Source organism: Elgaria multicarinata, chromosome 2, assembly GCF_023053635.1.
Source record: "Elgaria multicarinata webbii isolate HBS135686 ecotype San Diego chromosome 2, rElgMul1.1.pri, whole genome shotgun sequence".
Classification (NCBI taxonomy): Eukaryota; Metazoa; Chordata; class Lepidosauria; order Squamata; family Anguidae; genus Elgaria; species Elgaria multicarinata.
Genome location: NC_086172.1, coordinates 29032747 through 29052312, shown reverse-complemented (window position 1 = coordinate 29052312; position 19566 = coordinate 29032747). Strand labels below are relative to the sequence as shown.

At 44.1% G+C, this 19566-nt stretch overlaps 1 protein-coding gene across 1 annotated transcript in view; it reads right to left on the bottom strand.

The window, feature by feature from the left end:
* DNAH7 (dynein axonemal heavy chain 7) overlaps window positions 1-17827 on the bottom strand; it is a 163477-nt gene extending 145650 nt beyond the window's left edge. The window contains exons 1-7 of the mRNA XM_063118294.1: window positions 17813-17827; window positions 9352-9417; window positions 8228-8501; window positions 4813-4960; window positions 4201-4294; window positions 3286-3466; window positions 2256-2328 (exon numbers count right to left, since the gene is read on the bottom strand). Coding sequence (XP_062974364.1) covers window positions 2256-2328; window positions 3286-3466; window positions 4201-4294; window positions 4813-4960; window positions 8228-8501; window positions 9352-9417; window positions 17813-17827 — 851 coding nt within the window. The remainder of the gene's footprint in view (window positions 1-2255; window positions 2329-3285; window positions 3467-4200; window positions 4295-4812; window positions 4961-8227; window positions 8502-9351; window positions 9418-17812) is intronic.
* Window positions 17828-19566: the final 1739 nt, after the last annotated feature.

The following is a 19566-nucleotide window of genomic DNA, read 5'->3' as shown; positions in this document are numbered from 1 at the left end:
CTTAGTTGCTTTTTCTGTGGCTTTTCCACAGTGGATTACTCTCATATGATGCTCACCAGAACAGCATATGAACACAGTTATGAAACACCCCAAGAAATTAAAGCAGAACGAAACCGATCATTCAATAATTGTATCTTAACGTAAGTTTAAAATTACAATGTAATACAATCCACTCAGTCCTTGTTTATTTATTTAGAATTCTTATACCCCGCCCTTCATCCAAAAGGGAGCACAGAGCAGCTTATAGAATTAATAAAACATGTACCAATAAAGCAACCACAAAGCCATACTAAAATATGATAATTAAAATCCAACAATCATAATCCATATGCCTAGGACTCTTAAAATTGTTATGCATTTTAAATGTTTTAATACTGAAACGTATTTAATTATATTTTTAACTTTTGTATATTTCTATTTATAGGTTTTAACTGTATATGTTTTAATTTTGTAAAGCCACCTTGAGGCCCAGCATTGGACAAAAGGAGGGATACAAATAAATATAATAATAATTCTGGTTTTTTTTTTGATGTATTAAATCAACTTCCCCTGATCTAGTACCTTCCAAATGTATTGGATTGCAATTCTTATAATTCCCAACCAGCACAGCTATGCTGGTTGGTAATTGTGGGATTTGTAGTCGAGCACATCTGGAGGGCACCAAGCTGGAGAAGTTTATATTCAATTTACAATTTGCAATGCCCATCTTTTTGCTAGCAAAACTCTGACTAACAGAAGGTCTCTCTTGTATGTCTTAGCTTAGACTTTGGCAACACCACTCTTATTCAATACCTACTACTGACTTTAAAAATGGCTTTTCATAAAACATGTTCTATAAAACACGTTCCCATCGTAACTTAAAATGCAGCATTTTCATTCCAGGGCAGACAAGGGAGAACCGTGTAATATTTATCCTTTTATGGAAGGCACATACCGTATGTTCCATGTTGCTTATGAATGCACGAACCAGAGCCTGACTGATAATGAGCTCCATCAAGACGATGGCAGGGAGGGGTGGGGGAAAGTGTTGGGATGTAACTCGGCTTGGAATTACTACCGCTCAACGATCACAATTCACATACTCATTCTGACTGCTCTTGCACATTCTGAAAGACCTCTGCTTGAGATCTCGGATGTCCCCTGCCACGCAAGACAGACCTGCCATGCAACATAGACAGGGGGAGGCAATGTGGAGCCCATGGACAACAGTGCACCCCCTGGACACCTTTCTTGGCGTCCCTCCCACTTTTTATTTTTTTGAAAAAATACATTTTAAGAGCGTATGGGCGGTGATCCAGACTGAGAGAAAAAAAGATGGGTGGGGGGATGAGTTAGCTGACGAAGGGTGGGGGCAGAGAAAGGGTTTGCCTTCTGCGAAATAGGTTTTGTTTGATGCTGAAAACTGGCTTCAAAGGGGTTATTTAGTGTGATGGGGGTCAGACCCCCACCTCTGCGCTGTACTCAGTCTTTTGGGCAAGTTACTTGCCCTTTGTGACAAGCCATACCTCCCATGGCAGCCATTTTGTGGTGGCGTTCAGGACAATTTCTCAAATTGCTAAATGCGCCTGGGGGAAAGGAAAAGGAAAGGAATCTCTAGTGCAAGCACTTGAGTCATTATTAACTCCTCGAGGGACGCCTGCTTTCGCTGATGTTTCCTTGGCAGACTTTGTAGCGGGGTGGTTTGCCGTTGCCTTCCTCAGTCGCAGTTACCTTTTCCCCAGCGAGCTGGGTACAGACCCCAAAAAGTTGCTTATCCCTGGGATAGACAATACTAGGTTCAGTGAACCAATGCAGTGCATCTTTACTTGGCGGTAAGATAGGGTGACCATATGAAAAGGAGGACAGGGCTCCTGTATCTTTAACAGTTGTATTGAAAAGGAAATTTCAGCAGGTGTCATTTGTATATATGGGGAACCTGGTGAAATTTCCTCTTTGTCACAACAGTTACAGCTGCGGGTGCCCTGCCCTCTTTTAAAACTGGTCACTCTAGTATAGCTCCTGCAACTTTAACTGTTGTGATGAAGAGGGAATTTCACCAGGTTTTCCATATATACAAATGACACCTGCTGAAATTTCCTTTCCAATACAACTGTTAACGATACAGGAGCCCTGTCCTCCTTTTCATATGGTCACCCTAGGTAAGACCCACTAGATTAAATGGGGCTTATTCCCTTAGAACTGCATCCTTAAGGGAGCTTCAGATATTCTGCCTGCCAGGTGTTCTAGGCAAAGATTTTGAAGTAGTGTTTTCTTACTCTTCACGATGAGGTGGAAGAACTTGCGTCTTGCCTTCCTCTTTTTCCCTGGGATCTCTTAAAACAAAGTCAACTAAAAGAAGGCATTAAAAAAGAACAGAGCAGAACACAAATAAGCTCAGCAAAACAGAAAAAACAAACCAAGAAACTGAACCAATTATTTTTAAAAGACTTCAAAGGTCTTATACAGGAGTAACTGAAAACATGCATCTCAAAGTCATTTGATTTAAGAACACTTTTCAAAGACAAAAAAACAACAATAAAGGTGTAACTTTAAAAGGCTGAAATGGCAAAGAAAAAGAAAAAAGCAATTGCGGGGGAATAATACTGACAGCACAGCCCTATGCAAGTTTACTCAGAAGTAAGCCCCATAGAGTTCAATGAGGCTCAGATCCAAGTATGCTTGTTTAGGACTGCAGGCAAAGGAACAAGGTTCCATGCCCAGAACAGAAGCTTTCTTCCAAGAGGAGCTCTGCTTGTTTTCATGTTTAGCTTCAACAGCTGGATCCTTTCCAGAATATTCTTTCCTCCAACAATGCATATTCAAAGTGGACAGAAGCACAGACTCGTCTTATTGGCAGATATTATTAAGCCAACTATAAGCTAAAACAGTGGATTTCAAGCTTTAGGGAGGGAACCCTTTCTAAAGCAATTTCTTTGCAGGGAACCTCTGCACTTTTGCCAGAAAAACTTTGCACACAGAAGAGGATTCTGGGGACGTGGAAGTGTTCTAGGGTGCACGCTGCATTCACATAGAGAGCTGGCCAGGCTCCGTGGCCCTCACCATCACCCCATATGGACTGAGAACACTACCCCACACTCCTCAGCACCTCCAGGGGGACGCTGGAAGCCGTAGGAAGCTAATTTTCAGGGATGTTTGTCCATCACCTGATAGGTTTGCATGGAAACTTGGGGTTCTCCAGAACACAGTCTGAAAACAACTGGGCTAAAACCAATTTACGCTGCGACAGTATTCAAGGCTGACTTCCCTTGATTCAATAAATAAAGATTGGGTTAACAACGAGTGTACCTATTGCTTTCTTCACACTGAGAAGATAGTCCTCTCTCATTTCATCTGAGAGCACATAGATACTTTCACTGAGCACTTTCAGGTGTTCCGGTACGAGTGCCAAGACGTGCTCCAGCCACGAGTCTTCCATTGGGGCCACGTGCTCTGTATCTATTCCGTGGCGAATGTAGTAGAAATATTTCTGCAAAATTAGAACATCGCAAGAGTGGCACACTAGAACAAGCCAGCATGGGAAACCCATGCTGTGTCTGATTTGGAGGGGACACATGGGTCTTACCTCATTTAAAACCCAGCGAATGAAAACACCCATGAACGCGCCGACGGTATGCGCAGCTACGCGGCACTTGAGGCTCAGGCGGCCTCGGTGGCACGGAGTGCTTTTTACCAACACCAGTTGGTGGCCCAGCTACGCCCCTATCTGGACAGGGATAACCTAGCTTCAGTCATCCATACTCTGGTAACCTCCAAATTAGATTACTGCCATGCCCTTTGAAGATGGTTCGGAAGCTGCAGCTTGTGCAAAATGCAGCGGCCAGATTGATAACTGGAACAAGGAGATTTGAACATATAACACTGATTCTGGCCCACTTGCGTTGGCTACCTATACGCTTCCGAACCCAATTCAAGATGCTGGTTTTAATCTATAAAGCCCTAACGTTGTTTTTATACTGTCGTTTTTATGTTTTTGACGGTTTTAAATTTAGTATACTTTTTAATGTTCACTGTTTGTAACTTTTGTAAACCGCCCAGAGAGCTAAATAAATAAATAAATCCCCATTTGCTTGCTATTCCCAATCGACCACTTCCAATTGGATTGGAAAGCCCTCAGGCAGCTCACATTTCAGTCCCACTTCTCCTCCCTCCTGCCTCTGCTTGACAGACATTCAGACCAAGGAGTCGTTTCGCCTTATTTACCAAAATGTCTTTCTCTATTGCAGCAGTGGACTCCGATGCGCCGAGTTTTCCTCCTTCTATGGAAAGCGTTTGCTCTGTAATAAGGTCTGGTTGCCTAACAAAACAAACACGATGACTTGATATCAACCCATCTCCAAACACTGATCTGCAAATCGATGCTGAATGGCAGAGCTCTTTCAGTAAAGGCAGAGAATTCCATTATTAACAGCCTTTTCTGGATGTAACCCCACAACTTTGGTATTAATTTGTTTAAGGGATGTGTCCTCCCATATTACTGAAAGGGTCTCTACGTTTCTTATGACCGCAATGCAATTAGAAAAATAACACTGCAATCCTGCTGAGAGAAGGAACTTCACCAAGCTGTATTTTGTTTTTATGTCACTTATCCTTTGCATGTTTGATATTGATTTTGCTGGTCTGCGGCCGTAATAAATAATAATTGAATTGAAGAGAATTAGCTCAGCATCCTGCTGCTTGGCAAGCCCTATTCTTTCCTTCTTTCTTAAATCTGACATTTTTGCCACTCATCCTTTTTATATTTATACTATATATATACCTATTACATTCAAAAAGTGGAAAGACCCTTTCTAAAAATTATACAAAGAAGCTCACATGATGATGTTAACAAGAGCGCTTCTGAAATTTTCCCGGTCCTTTTTAACGCTAGTTTTTGCTTTAGAAGTTGATGGTCCAGCACCGAAATCAATATCCAGAGAGTCCTGGGCCTTACGCTTCTTAGATGTCTGAGCCAGATATTCTCCTTGTGAGAGGGAGAAAAAGGACAGGTTGTGTGTGGTTGCACAAACTCAGTTCTGCAAGTGATATACGTAGACCAAAGGTCTGCAGAACCAGTTCTTGCCTATTTCAGTGAGTGCTGAGTGCTAAGGTATCTCAGCCTCTTTCAGAATTATCTCCTGTTGATTGCATCAAAAAGGATAAGGATGTAAAACAGCCTTCCCCAACCTGGTGCCCTCCAGATGTGTTGGACTGCAACTCCCATGCTGGCTGGGAATTATGGGAATTTACAGTTCAACACAAATGGAGGGGACCAGGTTTGAGAAAAAGCTACTGATGTACAAGTTACAAATAATATGAATATATTAAACAACAAGAAAAAGTTACTGATGTAAAAGTTACAGATAATCTGAATATATTAAACAACAAGAAAAAGTTACTGATGTACAAGTTACAAATAATCTGAATATATTAAAAAACAAGAAAAAGCTACTGATGTACAAGTTACAAATAATCTGAATATATTAAAGAACAAGTGCTTTAAAGTCAGTCTGTAGCCAGCCAGCAGACAGTTCTACTCCTGTGACACCATAAGCCCCATCCTGGCAGAAACAGTGCAGGTGAAAGTTCCCTTTTAGCCAGGGATGGAGAAGGTGTGGCCCTCCAAATGTTGTGAGACTGCAACCCCCATCTTCCCTTACCCATGGCTATGGTGGCTAGGACTGATGGTGGTTGCAGTCCAAGGTCTAGAGGGCCACGCACCCCCCCTTGCTTTAAGCCACCACCCTCACTGGCAAACAAAATGAGCTTCTTCCATGGTGGCTGCCCTGCAATGCAATGAAGAAGCAATGTCTTGCAGAGCAGCTGATGGAGGCTGAGAAGAAGACTCCTCAAACAGACCAGGGCTGGCAGGAGCCTTCAGCTTAGAGAATGAAACACTGCATCCTCTCTTGCACGCTGAGGAGGAACACAGAGAGAAGTCGCTGGAATGAGGGCAAAGGGTGGGGGGGGGGACACAGGATGCAGGCGGCATCATAGGAGAAGGAAGAGTTTGCAGGAAACCAGTAGCACCCAGATCTGGCAGCTCTCCCCAGCCATTTGGAAGCAATCAAGGGAGCCGTTGACCTTAGTGAGAGAGAGAGAGAACTGATGTGGAAGGTTTACCTTCCCTCCCAGAGACTTAGTTTTGGTGCTGGAGCAACAGAACTACCCTACTGCTGCCACCCCGTCCAGTTTTTTTCTTACCAGGTGTTAGCTCATTTTTTATCATAAACTGTTCTGGAACATGAGTGTCATCTCCCCGCAACTGGAACGAAGGAGGATTCTGATGCCATAGCGGTTTGCAGTTTATCTGAAAGATTTGATTTTATGCTTTAGGAAAATGCCAGCAATTAATAGTGGTGCTTACCACTCTCATTTTTTCAGATACATCCGTAAAACCTATTCACAAGCTCTATAAAGGAACTGTGACAAGAGAATATAAAATATCCAGCCAGCCGGCCCCAACCTGGTCCCCTCCTGATGTCTTGGACTACATCTCCCATTAACCCTAGCCAATTCTCAGAATGCCAAGAGTTCTGCTCCAAAATATCCAAGGTCACCAGGTTGGGAAAGGTTGAGGTAAGCTTTGTGTAGTAGGTAGAAATGCTCACAGCTTTCAAGCTGGAGTGTTGTTAGTTTTGAGTGTCTATGTGACAGCTCTGAGATGATGATGATGATGATATATTTATGACCCACCTCTCCCTCTGGATCGAGGCGGGGAACAACACCAAATACAATATAAGACATAAATTTAGTTAAAAGAGCATATAAAACCAATACTATATTAAAATAACAATCACAGCATCTTAAAATTCTTAGGTTTAAAATTCATCTGGGTAGGCCTGCCAGAAGAGACTAGTCTTTACGGCTGTCTTAGGCCTAAACTAGACCTACCTGAAAGTCCGGGGGAGAGGAGAGGAGACCTCGCGTTGCGATTAACGCGAGATCTCGCCCTCATTTACACGTAAGGCACGACGACCTCAGTAAGAGAGGTGTCGCACCCGCCATTTAAATTTTTTTTAAAGGGGACAGAGCGCACGAACACTCATGCGCAAAGATAAGGATGTTTTTTTAAATTTTAACTACTTTCCCTGCTCCCCCCATCCTACCCCCGATGGGCGCAGTGCTCCTGGCTCCTCGCGAGTAATCGCACGGAGCCGGGTAAACCCACGGAATCGGGCCACACGCTCCATGGTCTCGGGCTCAGCCCGAGACCGTGGAAAAACCAGACCCAAAAGGGAGGGCTGTCTCCCGGGGCAAGGGAGGGATGATCCCTCCCTGATCCTGGGATCCCCTGTGCATCATCTGGACGTACAGGGATGCTCCCAGGGTTCGCACCGGGATATAGCCTGGTCTAGCTAAGGCCTTAAACTCAGAGAGAGCATTAAGCTGACGAATCTCCTCCAGCAGGCCATTCCACAGTCTGGGGGCGGCAGAAGAAAAGGTCCTCTGGGTAACAGTTACCAGCCTAGTTGTGGCTGACTGAAGTAAACCCCTCCCAGAGGACCTGAGTGTACAGGACAGATTGTATGGGAGACGGAGATCCCGCAGGTAACCTGGACCCAAACCATGTAGGGCTTTAAAGGTAATAAGCAACACTTTATACTTCACCCAGAAACTAATTGGCAGCCAGTGAAGTGATTTTAAAGTTGGCGATCCAGTTGTAATCATGGGCAACTGGTCATACATAACAACTTGCATCTCCAAATACACATGCTGCAGCTAGTTCTATAAGTCGGGATGAGCTATATGATGAGATGCACATCTGCACTGGCAAAAGAGGCAGAAGGATGCTTATATCTGTGGATCTTTCTTGCTGGATTTCCCCCAGCCTAGCAATCACAGTTTGTGGTGTCACTAAGGGCTTTGTGCCCCCAGAATTAGCTATCCAATGTACACAACCTTGCACTGGGGAGGGACAATAAGAGCATGCCCAAAAGCCTGCCTGCCTTATGGACACATCAGTCTGCACTCAGTGCCACTGTTCCAAGGTCTATACGTGGCCACAGATGCATGGAGAAGGAGGATGTGTGCACTCCTGCAGCCGGCCACACCTGTACAAACAATGTGATGCAATCCTTGACGTTACCACATGATAGATGTGGACGTGCCTTCCCATCTTTGCATGGGAAAATTGAAACCGCTGTAAGTGGTTTTCCCCCTATATTGGCACACAATGTTTTGCTATTTGTGGCGGTCTTTGCATCAAAGCCATTCCCATTCCCTTCCACAGAATTCAGGCATCATTTACCAAGGACGGTGTCAATCAAACTGTTGGGTGCAATGACTATTTTGATAGCTACCTGGAGCATGCCACTGGAATGAGTGGGAGAGCCAGTATAGGGTACTGCAGGGTACACAACCCACAGTCCAGGTGCAGCCCTTTGCCGTTCCCACGGTGGTCTGCAAAACCAGCAGCACTCCACACACTTTTCCTCACGCAGCCCAGCGGAGCTGCCCGCCACTTCTTCCCCAAGTCTGAGCACCTCTCTCTGCTGGGAAAAGCTCTTATCTCCAATCAGCCGCTGATCAGAGAGAAGAGATTTACATTGCCAGGAGAGGGGGTAGGCTCTGGGGAGGAAGCTGCTGAGTGATTCCAGCTTACTTCTGAGTAAATATGCAGACACTTGTCCTGCTTACTACTGAGCAGACGTGCAGAGGCTTGGTATTTGGGATGCTATGTAGAAGTGCTGCTGAGTGATTCAGTCCTACTTGCTTCTGAGTAGAAAAAAGATCCCCTACCTTGTTTGTGATGGTGTAGAAACTACATGCCCTGCTAGTGGCGGTGAATGTATCTGTGAGTGTGTGCACGCTCGTGGGCACATGTACAGCCATGGGCCTCCCACTAGACACTGGCTGTGGCCCTCAGGGCCAGAAAGGCTGTGCAAACCCTGCCACATGTGGTTAGAGTGTCAGACTATGACTGGGGAGACTCAGGTTCAAGTGTCCACTCAGACATACAGCTCACTGGGTGACCTTGGACCAGTCAGTAACTCCTTCAGCCTAGCCTACTACAGAGGGTTGTTTTGACATTGGCCCCATTCAGAAGACACCTTAAACCATGGTTTTAACCACCGTGGTTAAGCCAGAAAGATGGCCTATGTTCAGAAGACACCTTAAACCATGGCTTTAACCATGGTGAACAAAGCAAAAAGCCTTATTCACCATGGCGAAAGCCATGGTTTAAGGTGCCTTCTGAACACAGCCTGGCTTTCTGGCTTAACCACCATGGTTAAAGCCGTGGTTTAAGGTGTCTTCTGAATGGGACTAGTAAGATCAGTAAGCTATTGAAGAGGCATGCTGTTGTGCATCTCCTGTTCATTACAGTTCTTTCTGTAAACTTGAATGCTTAAAGATGTTTAGCAAAAAAATTACCTTATCCACCTGTGGTAAAAATTTTGTTGTTGTCTTCTCTAATTTCCCTTTGATGGGTGGCTTGGGCTGTGAAGAAGAAAATAGGCAGAAATTACACTCCTCATATGAAAGTTTAAAACATGTCTCAGGCTGCAATCCTAACTGCACTTACTTGGGAGTAAGCCCACTGAAGACAGTGGGGCTTACTTCTGAATAAACATGCATCGGCTTGCACTGTTACTTATCACATATATGCAATTTCTATCTTCTTTCAGTGCATTCAGTAGCCATGAAAAGGTATATATTTCCTCCCCTTTCTGTAGTAGACTTTTTGAAAGCAGCAAATTGAAATGATGGATGGAAGGGCACGCTTTCATTAGCATCAGTAAAAGAAATGGCCTTCTGCCAGATTTTCTACATCCTAAGTACTTGACTCCATTGAAAATTCCCCACAATGTAAGGGAAAGACAACTTAGGGTGTCTCTACATTAAGGAGGGAGGGAAGCCTGCACTCTTACCAGGGTTTCTTCTTCTGGAGTCTTTCCATATTTACAGCAGGCTCCTTTAGATGGCGACCATGTGATTTTGAATTAAAAACTTCCCCTCTCAGCAATGCTATTAAGTTCAATGAAACAGTGCCATCAAGTGGCAGAATTATAGTGCTACATCAGCTTTACACACTGGGGACATCCCACAATTATAAATACTGCATTACCTACATTTTTAAAAAAGCGAAATTACTGGGGGAAAGCACAGAAGATGTCCTGGAGGTTGTCAACATTATGGAAAGGTCCCACAAACTTCTGTGAGTGCCAAACACGAGCATGCAATAACTCACACTCTTCTAGTTAGGAGTCAGTAATTGACCTTTCTGTGGATTTTGAAACCACTAACTAAAGGATGAACCACCCATTAAATAAAACCATTGTCTCTCAAACAATTTAGCAGGCACATCTTCTGAAATAAAAAGTTGAAATTCTCCAAAACGGGGTTTCAAATATTGCAATGCATCCATTTTAAAATTGGACTTTGCTAACAATGCATGCAAAATCTATCCAAAGCCCCATGTGAATTATGGGACACACATGGAGCTCCTGGGTAAGTGTTTTACCCATTCAGTTCAGTGAAAAAGAAGTTCCATACATACACATAGAATGAATAATGCACAGAGTTGCCTTAACCAAAATGAGTGGAGAAATCATTATGGACAGGGAACCATAGAACAGTACAGTTGGAAGTGGCCTATAAGGCCATCGAGTCCAACCCCCTGCTCAATAAAGGAATCTGCATTAAAGCATACATAACGGATAGCTGTCCAGATGCATCTTGAATATCTCTACTGTGGGAGAGCCCACCACCTCCCTAGGTAACTGGTTCCATTGTCATACTTCTCTAACACTCAGGAAGTTTTTCCTGATGTCCAGCCAGAATCCTATTTTTTAACTAGCCCTCCTCCTGTGACTTTTACAGCTACCTGACACTTTATTTTGTCTGAACCACCAGCTAAACCACAGTTTAGCACTATGCTAATAAACTGGTATGCACCACAAGAAGAGATTGGACGTGTTTGCTTCCTGCTTTAAACTAACTGCAGTGTGTTGTTATGTCCAAACTGAGAATGCTGGATAGTTTAAACTATATTTTATTGGAAAAGACAGGATCAGAAAACACAGTTTGATGTTGGCTTGCTCCAACAATAAACCATAGTTTAAACTAATCAGAGGTTGTCCTTGTCAGACATAGCAACAAGTGGCGGTTTCCAATTTCCTCCTTTGGTGCATGCTGAAGGAGGAGGTTTTATACAGTTTGTGTTGTATTTTAGGTTTGTTTTTGTTTTTAAACGCCCAGAGTACTTTGGCTGGTATAGAAATGTGATTAATAAATAAAATAGCCCAAGTTCACCCAAATTCATTCATACTGCCCTAAACTATGGTTTAGAATAATGTCCAAACTTGATCTATAACAACCTCAAAGACCAGGATTTGCAAGGGACTATCAAAGCAGGATATCAAATACAGTTTGATGGTGGTTTGCATTAACTGTTCATTTGCTGTTAGGTCTAAATTTACAAACCATTGGCAAACAAAAGGTAAGGCTGTTGCTTTGCCTCAAGAGACTGCTGCACTATCAGAAACACAAGTTATTTTATGAGCAGGTGGGAAAATGAAGATTCTAAGCCATGGTTTGCCTGTTGTACATCTGAAATCCCAAACCAAGGTGAGGGTTCTTAGCTATGACTAAATAAGCCATGGTTTGGCTAAACTGATGCCTGGAGTGAGCCACAGAAATTAAGCCAGTGAAGCGTGATCATCATTTAATATCTGAGCTTCACTAAATTTCTATACCACAGGCTGATGTTAAAGACACCAGAGCAGGGTGATTAGATTTCAGCAAAAAGTCTTTAAGGTAAGTTTAACCATATAACACAGCCTTCCCCAACTTGGCACCCTCCAGACTTCAGTTCCCATCATCCCCAGTCAGAATGGCCACTGTGTCATCCAACACATCTGGAAGGTATAGTACATGATTTTATGAAGATCCTGGAATGGATCCAGGATCTGCCTTCTGTGAAAGGAAGAGCTCTGCTCGTGGAAGGTCCTTCCACCCAATTTCTGGGGATCCCCCTACACCATAGTTTACCCCATTCAGCAGGGTCCCCTGATTCTCTGTGTAGCATTTCCAGGGGTGGGGAGGGACTGCTGTGGGAAACAGGGGCCAGGGAAGTCTACATCCATCAGCACAGTTGATCCAGCATAAATCTGGATGCACCTTCCCAGTTTCTAACAGCTTTGTTCACTCAACTAATATCCTATCTGCTATTCAATAATCCATGATTTTGGAAGAAAATATGAATTCAAGTTTAATAACTCCAAGAATAACCCCACCTACACCATTTTATGCAATGGATTTGCTTTGTCTCGACTGGAAATGCCTGTAAGAAAAAGGACTTTGGCATTTTAAGATGCTGTGAGGAAACCAACCCATCCCAAACCCCACCCCATACAAACTGCCTGCTTAAGTTTACATTTCAAAAACTAATTTAAAAATTATATGAACAGCTGCAAGGAGGATTAGATCCCTTTTAAATGCCTGACTTTGAAGAGCGTGGGCTGCATTTTTGTTTTCCTAGAGGATGTCATCCTGCAATCAACTTTCCACTAATGAGACGAATATATTAAAAGTCTCCTTCAACAAATATGGCTACACCACCTGCTCCTTCCTCAAACAGCATGAATGTTTAAGTAAATGTCAGAGAGGAAGAGAAAACATCTCTCACACACATATAAAAAGTTAAACCAGTCTATTTACTTTACACAAAATAGCAAAAAATAAAAAAATAGAAGTTCCATCCACTTCAAAAGAAAAAAAAAGCCTCTGCCTATTCTAGAGTAACATTAAGTAAGAAGGCTTACTTGCTGAAATGTTCATAGCCAAGGTAGTGTAAGAATGCCCTCTGCCGTTCAGACATGATATGCACACATTTTTATCTCTGAGGACACTGGGTCTACTACATTGACAGGTCTTACATGAAATCATTTTATCCTATCATTACCCCTTATCTGGTTTCAATCTCTGATTTCTGTACGCTTTAAAGAGGCTTAATCAGAGGCTTAGACAAGAGAAGAAGAAACAGACAAACAAGGATATAGAGATAGTCTGGGATTCCCAGCAATCATTGAATCGATGGCTGGGGCTGAGGTCTAAAATGGACTTTTACATGTGGCACTGAAAAAATCTTTTATTTAGAGAAAGGATGGCCGATTTTTGGCCCTCTAGATTTTTGGCCTACAATGCCCATCAGCCCTAACCAGCATAGCCAATGAGAGTTGTAGGCCTGAAGTCTGGAGGGCCACCAGTGCCCACCCGTTTTATATCACCTTCCTCTTTATCTGTGTTCCAATATCAATTGAAAACACTTCTTTTTAAACAAGCATTTGTTACTTAGATTTATTGTGTTATATCCAACATTAGTCCAACTTAAATCCCATTCATTTCAATGGGTCTACTCATACATTTTAGCTGCTTGTGCTCTTGTCTTTGCTGCTGCTTTTTAGCCTGAAAATGTGTTTTAATGGTTACTTATTGTTTTTATACTTTTTATATTTTATAAGCTGTTCTGAGCTACTCCTTTTTGGAGGGAAAGAGTGGGGTTATTTAAATTCCTTACATAGGCAGAGAAATAAAAGTTGTGCAAGCCTGGCCTATGTTACTGATATACAAAAAAGTGATGAGAGCCCAGTAGCTAACAGTACAGTTCACAACTGAGCACAGCATGGAGCAATGGGAGACACCACCAATGTCATACTGTAGGCTAGGGCTGTTCTGATCTACAAAGCCTTTATTTATTTATATCATTTTTATACCACCCAATAGCCAAAGCTCTCTGGGCGGTTCACAAAAATTAAAACCATGAAGAGCATAAAAAACAACCAACAATCTAAAAACACAAATACAAAATACAGTATAAAAAGTATAACCAGCCTTTGCTCAAAGGACCCTGTTTATCCTACCCTGTTGCTAGTAGTGTCAGTGCAGACTTCTAGGCAATAAATAAGGGAAACGGAGGGAGCAAAAAAGGAAGGATACCCAGTCATGCATTCCCAGACTTTAAATTTGACAGTGACCTTGCCAGACAGAGATAAGTTAAGAAGGTAGAAGGAGTCCTGCTAGATCAGTGGTTCCCAAAGGAGGCGGTGGGATTGCATAGGGGATGTTAAGAGGCAAGGGCGCAGCAGGGGAGGCGCTCGGAGGCAAAGGGGCGGCAGGAGGGCGCTCGAGGTGGTCTTTTCCGTACCAGGAGTTTTGGTTACAGAAGGAAATTTCTGATCGCTATCCTGCATTGAGAGTGGTTCAGAAGTTCCTGGTTGCATTTCCAACATCATATTTGGAGGAATGTGGTTTTAGTGTGGTCTGCCTACTTCTCTCCAAGCAAAGAAATCGATTCCAGATTACTAAACATGGTGATTTAAGACAGTGACTTTAGACCGTTAAGTGACTTTAAACCAGACATTGGAAAACTGGTATCACTTCATCAAGCCCATCCATCACATTAAGAATTTACAGAATAGTGAGGTACTCTACCCTAGTTACTAAATGTGATATCTAATATTCTTGCTAAGTGACTATCAGACTTTGAAAACATGTTATCACTGGATCAAGTTCATCAATTATGTTTAATTGAATAAGCTAAAAAAATGTAATTGAATTTTGAACAAATATTCAATTAATTGTTACTATTTTGAATTTTATTGTTATTATCTTCCTTAGTGGGTCGTTGAAAACCGCTATTCTGAATAATGATTTTTATAGGGTAGGGTAGGGGGCACTGGGCATGAGTTTGTGGAACCAAGGGGGCGGTTACCTGAAAAAGTATGAGAACCACTGTGCTAGATCAAACCGAAAGTCCATCTTAATCCAATGTCTTGTTCCCCATAGCGGCTAACTGGATTCCATAGGAAACAGGATACCGGTCTAGATGAACCCTGGGTCTGATCCGGTAAGCTTCTTACAAACCCTCAGGGGAGAATGGCACTAGAGATAAGATGTGGTAACTGTGTGGTTTTCCCCAAGGTCAGATCTTATGGCCCCTATTTTACATGCGAGGGCAGGGATAGACAAGCTGGAGCCCTCCAGATGTTTTGAATTAAGCACAAGCCAGCATGACCAATTTTCAGGGATTGTGGGAGTTGTAGTCTAAAACATCCGGAGAGCATCTCTATGCTAGAGCAACCTTCATTCAAAACGAACTGCTTTCTCGTGGCCTGGTGTGCTCCTGAGGCAACAGCTTACTGCATCCGATGCCTATGGTAGACATAGCTTCTCAGGCCTCTTCGTAGTTTTGATGACATGATCTGTGGTCCACTGCTCATGCAACAACATACCAATTGGCACCACAGCTCGCTTTTGTACATTTACTGCAACTAACTCTTGTGGAGTCTTGTGGACTCCTCCAGTCTTGTGGAGGAGGGAGCTGGAAGCTATGAGCTAGTGAGAGGATGTGAGTGAGTGCTATGTGGAGGAGAGAATTAGTGGGAGAAAACTGACAACTAAAACCACAGCAACAAAAGGAAAGGAAGGAAGGAATTTTGGAGCAATAACTACTACTGATTTACAAATAACTTAACCTATTAAAAATTGTAGTTTTAATGACATTTAGTTAGGTGCTTGTTATGTGTGACCACAACAATCTGGTGAAGGCAATGCAGTCACTCCTAAGAGTACAGAAGGTCTGAAAGCCATTTCACATATTAGTTCTTTTCTTTTTTAGGCACACACTTAAAAATGTAAAGTGTGTATGTGACGACCTGATGGAAGGAACACCTTCCATACACAGGGCTCGCATTAGCGTCCAGTATCCACCACTCCAGCAGGGCCCACCAGTGCCAACACTTACCCTGGGGACTCTTCCCAGATGGTTTTAAAATTCCCACGTGCACCACAGCAATGCTACATTGGGCGCCCTAGGGAAGTGTAGGAAATTTAAAATGTTGGCCACCTGGAATCAGCTGGAGGAGCACTGCTGCTGGGTGAGCCCGCCAGTGAGGCCCACAGGAGAGGACTTTGCAGAAGACTCCTTCATGCCTGAAGTTATACTGATGCGATATATTTTTATTGTTGTGTTTTTATTGGTTTTATTGTTTTAATCATGTTCATTATTGCAAGCTGCCTTGAGTGCCATTTTTCTTGGTAGAAAGGCAGCACACAAATCAAATCAAATAAATAAAGTCAGAAACCCCAGGACAGGTTGCAACTTTTTATCAAATACATATGCTCAGTGGTAACCCCAGATGGATGCTGAGTAAAGGGTGAAGAAGCTCCTAATAGTAAGAACTGAGGTAGGAATGCACAAGGTCATCTTAACAAGAGGGGAAGAGCAAGGAGGAACAGGAGCGTAGCTATGATAGCCAGGGCAGGAGAAAAAGCCACTTAGGATGGAGGGGCACGCAATACCTAAGACAGTGAATGAAAGGACTTCAGTGATTGAAATGTGAAGGAATGGATTACAAAGGGCAACGTCTGGAGAGTGAGAGAGAACAGTGCAAGCTAGCGAGTGAACAGTGTGGTGAAGGAAAGTAGAACATTGGACTAGGGCAGAGGTGAAAAACCTCTGGCCTGGGGGCCAAATCCAGCCCTCCAGCATTCCCCAAATGGCAACACCCCCATTTGCCCTGGCCCCACTCCCTTTCCCCTGACCATTTGGTGACTTCCCAGCTTTTGTGCAGTTTTTCCTCCATTCTAAAAGGTTGAAATGCCTCTCTTAAAGCTTAGTTAGCAGCAGTAAAGGCTTTAAAGCTAAAACGAGCTGGTATTTGCCCTTTTTGCCTTTGACTCCACCCACCAACGGAATGCAGCCCCCCCCCCCGAGTTTCTCCACAATGGAATTTGGCCCCCAGGCTGAAAGAGGCTCAATACCCCTGGATTAGGGCCTGGAAGACCTGGGTTCAAACCCTCAGTCAGCCATGAAGTTCAATGGGTGACCTCAAACCTCTCTCTCTCTCAGTGCCTCTCACCTATCTTTCCCCTGTGTGGATAAAATGGAGGGGGGGAAACCATGTACACTACCTTGAGCTCATTCAAAGAATGTAGTAGATATTAATGTACTTGGAAGTTATAAATGTAGTAAATAATAATAAATAAAGGATTTATACCCTCTAGGCATCCCGGTTGGGAAGCTTGGTGGGAGTCTATAAGGAGGGTCACATATCCCACATACACCCTCTGCATTATAAAAGAAGTGAGGGAGGTTGTAGGGCCATATGGGCTATTCCCATCCCCACTGACTGATTGGGCCAGAGTCCTTCCTTGCTTAGAGGAGCTTTACGCACATAGCGCATGCAGAATGCCTTTTCTCACACCAGGAGAAAAGGAAGGAATCCCAGGTGTGGTAGAGATTCTTGGCAGCCTCCCTAAAAGTGCAAAGAAATCGGTTTGCATCAAGGCTGGCAGACAGCGGGGACTAATAATCATGTTAAATTCTGCAAAGTAAGTAAAAGAGAGACCTGGATATCACATGTCAGCTTTATATATCAGCCCCTGCCCCTATGCCTTTAAGTAGCAGCACTTTCATTTGCAGACATCATCTGGGGATCTCCACGGCTCTGCAAAATTCCCTCTTTTGGTTCCTGTAGATCAAAGTACCCTTAAAACAGCGGGGTGGGGGAACGTGAGGGCCTCCTCCTCCTCTCGTTGGGGTGCAACTCCCATCAGCCCGAGCCAGCATAGTGAGGGATGATGGGAACTGCAGTCCATGCACATCTGGAGGAGGGCTTCAGCGTCCCGCATCCCTGCCTTAAAAACACAAGAGCAAGCCAGGCACTTTTCTCCCCGCACCAAGAACAGCGTGGGAAGGGGGAGAGCAGAGAGTTTCAGGTGTCGGGGGTTTAATTCGATCCCGGGAGCTATGAAGCGCTATGGGGTGGGGGGAGTTATCAGAATGGGGAAATCCCACTGAAATGTGCCCCCCCCCCTTTCCATCCCTCACCTGCTCGTTGCTCATGGCTGGATACTACCGTCTGCTTGTCCCTACGCTGAATATTATACCGGGGTGGGGGCGTTGGGGAGTATGTTGGAAGGGTTGTGGGTGGGGGAGCGCCTGTCGCTCAGCCGCGTCTCCTCCGGGTTCCCTGCGGCGGCGGGCAGGTCCCAGGGGCTGTTGTGCTGCAGGGAGGCCCCGTTGCCCGGCAACGGCTCCAACTCAAATCGCGCTTTGGCGGCCCCGCCTCGGGAAAGAGCCGAATCTCAACCTTCCAGTCGTAGGCATAAACCAGCGTTCTCATTGGCTGAGATAGTTAAAGGGGAGGAGGCACCCCCGTCCAGCCGAAAGCTACCCGGGTAAAAGGATTGGAAGAGACGAGACCACGCCCCCTTTTCCTCCAAGCCCTTTTCTCGCAGCGGCTTCTCGCTTGTCTGTGGGCGGTTGAGACGCCTCCTGTTTCTGAGACCTCGTTTAAATGGAGGTCCTTTAAAAAGTGGGGAAATGTTCACCATCAGCTTTCTCTCCCCCCGTCCTCCTCCTCGTAGTGCTGCTATGCTTTTAATAGCTGGCTGACCGACAGAAATTCTAAGGGTGCTGCAGAAAGCTTCCCCTGCTGAATTTCTGCCTGAATTTATTTATTTATTGCATTTATATCCCGCCTTTTTTTCCAAGGCAGCGTACATAATCCTCTCCATTTTATCCTCACAACAACAACCCTGTGAAGTGGGTTGGGCTGAGAGTCTGTGACTGGCCCAAAGTCACCCAGTGGGTTTCGATGGTGTGATCCATACTTGGGGTGGGCAGCTATATATAAATCTGTATATACAAATTGGTGCCCTCTTTAGCCTCTTTTTTGGATGATGCATAAATGATCACCCTATCCATACTTATCAGCTTCATTGTAGGTTGTGACTCACATTTTACAACTTGTGGCATGTTTGTTACTTGTTCTTGCCATAGCAGCCTTGCATAATAATTTGTGTATGTGTTTCATTCTGGATCAAAACATTACTCATATAGACAGCTGTTACTTAGATTGTTTTGTTTTTTATACTGTTTCTAACCTCACCCTCCCCAATACAACTGTTAAAGATACAGGAGTCCTAGCAGGAAAAACGATGTAGCAACCTTAAGAGGAAACACTCAACGAAGCTCAGGAGTGCACTACTGACACAGCCTTAAGCTAAACTTTTAGAATATCCAATGGAACCTGCAACAAAATGTTGCAGTGTAAAGTGCTTCTGTTTACTGTTCCAGTCAGTTTGACACACCCTTTCCTTTTCATCAAACCCAGGTAAGGCAGTGGCTGTTCTAAACCAGTGCCTGGGCACGGTAATGGACTGGATGAGGGCTAACAAACTCATACTCAATCCAGACAAGATGGAGGTACTGTTAGCGGGTGGTTCATCTGTCCGGCGAGGTGATGTTTGTCCTGTCCTGGACAGGGTTGCACTCTCCCTAAAGGATCGGGTCCGTAGTTTGGGGGTGCTCTTGGATCCAGAACTGTCACTTGAGGCACAGGGGAACTCAGTGGCAAAGAGCACCTTTTATCAGTTTAGGCTGATATACCAACTACGCCCTTATCAGGACAGAGATAGCCTAGCTACAGTTATCCATGCTCTGATAACCTCTCGTTTGGATTACTGCAATGCGTTATACGTGGGGCTGCTTTTGAAAACGGTCCGGAAACTTCAGCTGGTACAAAACAGGGCAGCCCGCCTACTAACAGGGACTGACTGGCGAGATCATATCATGCCAGT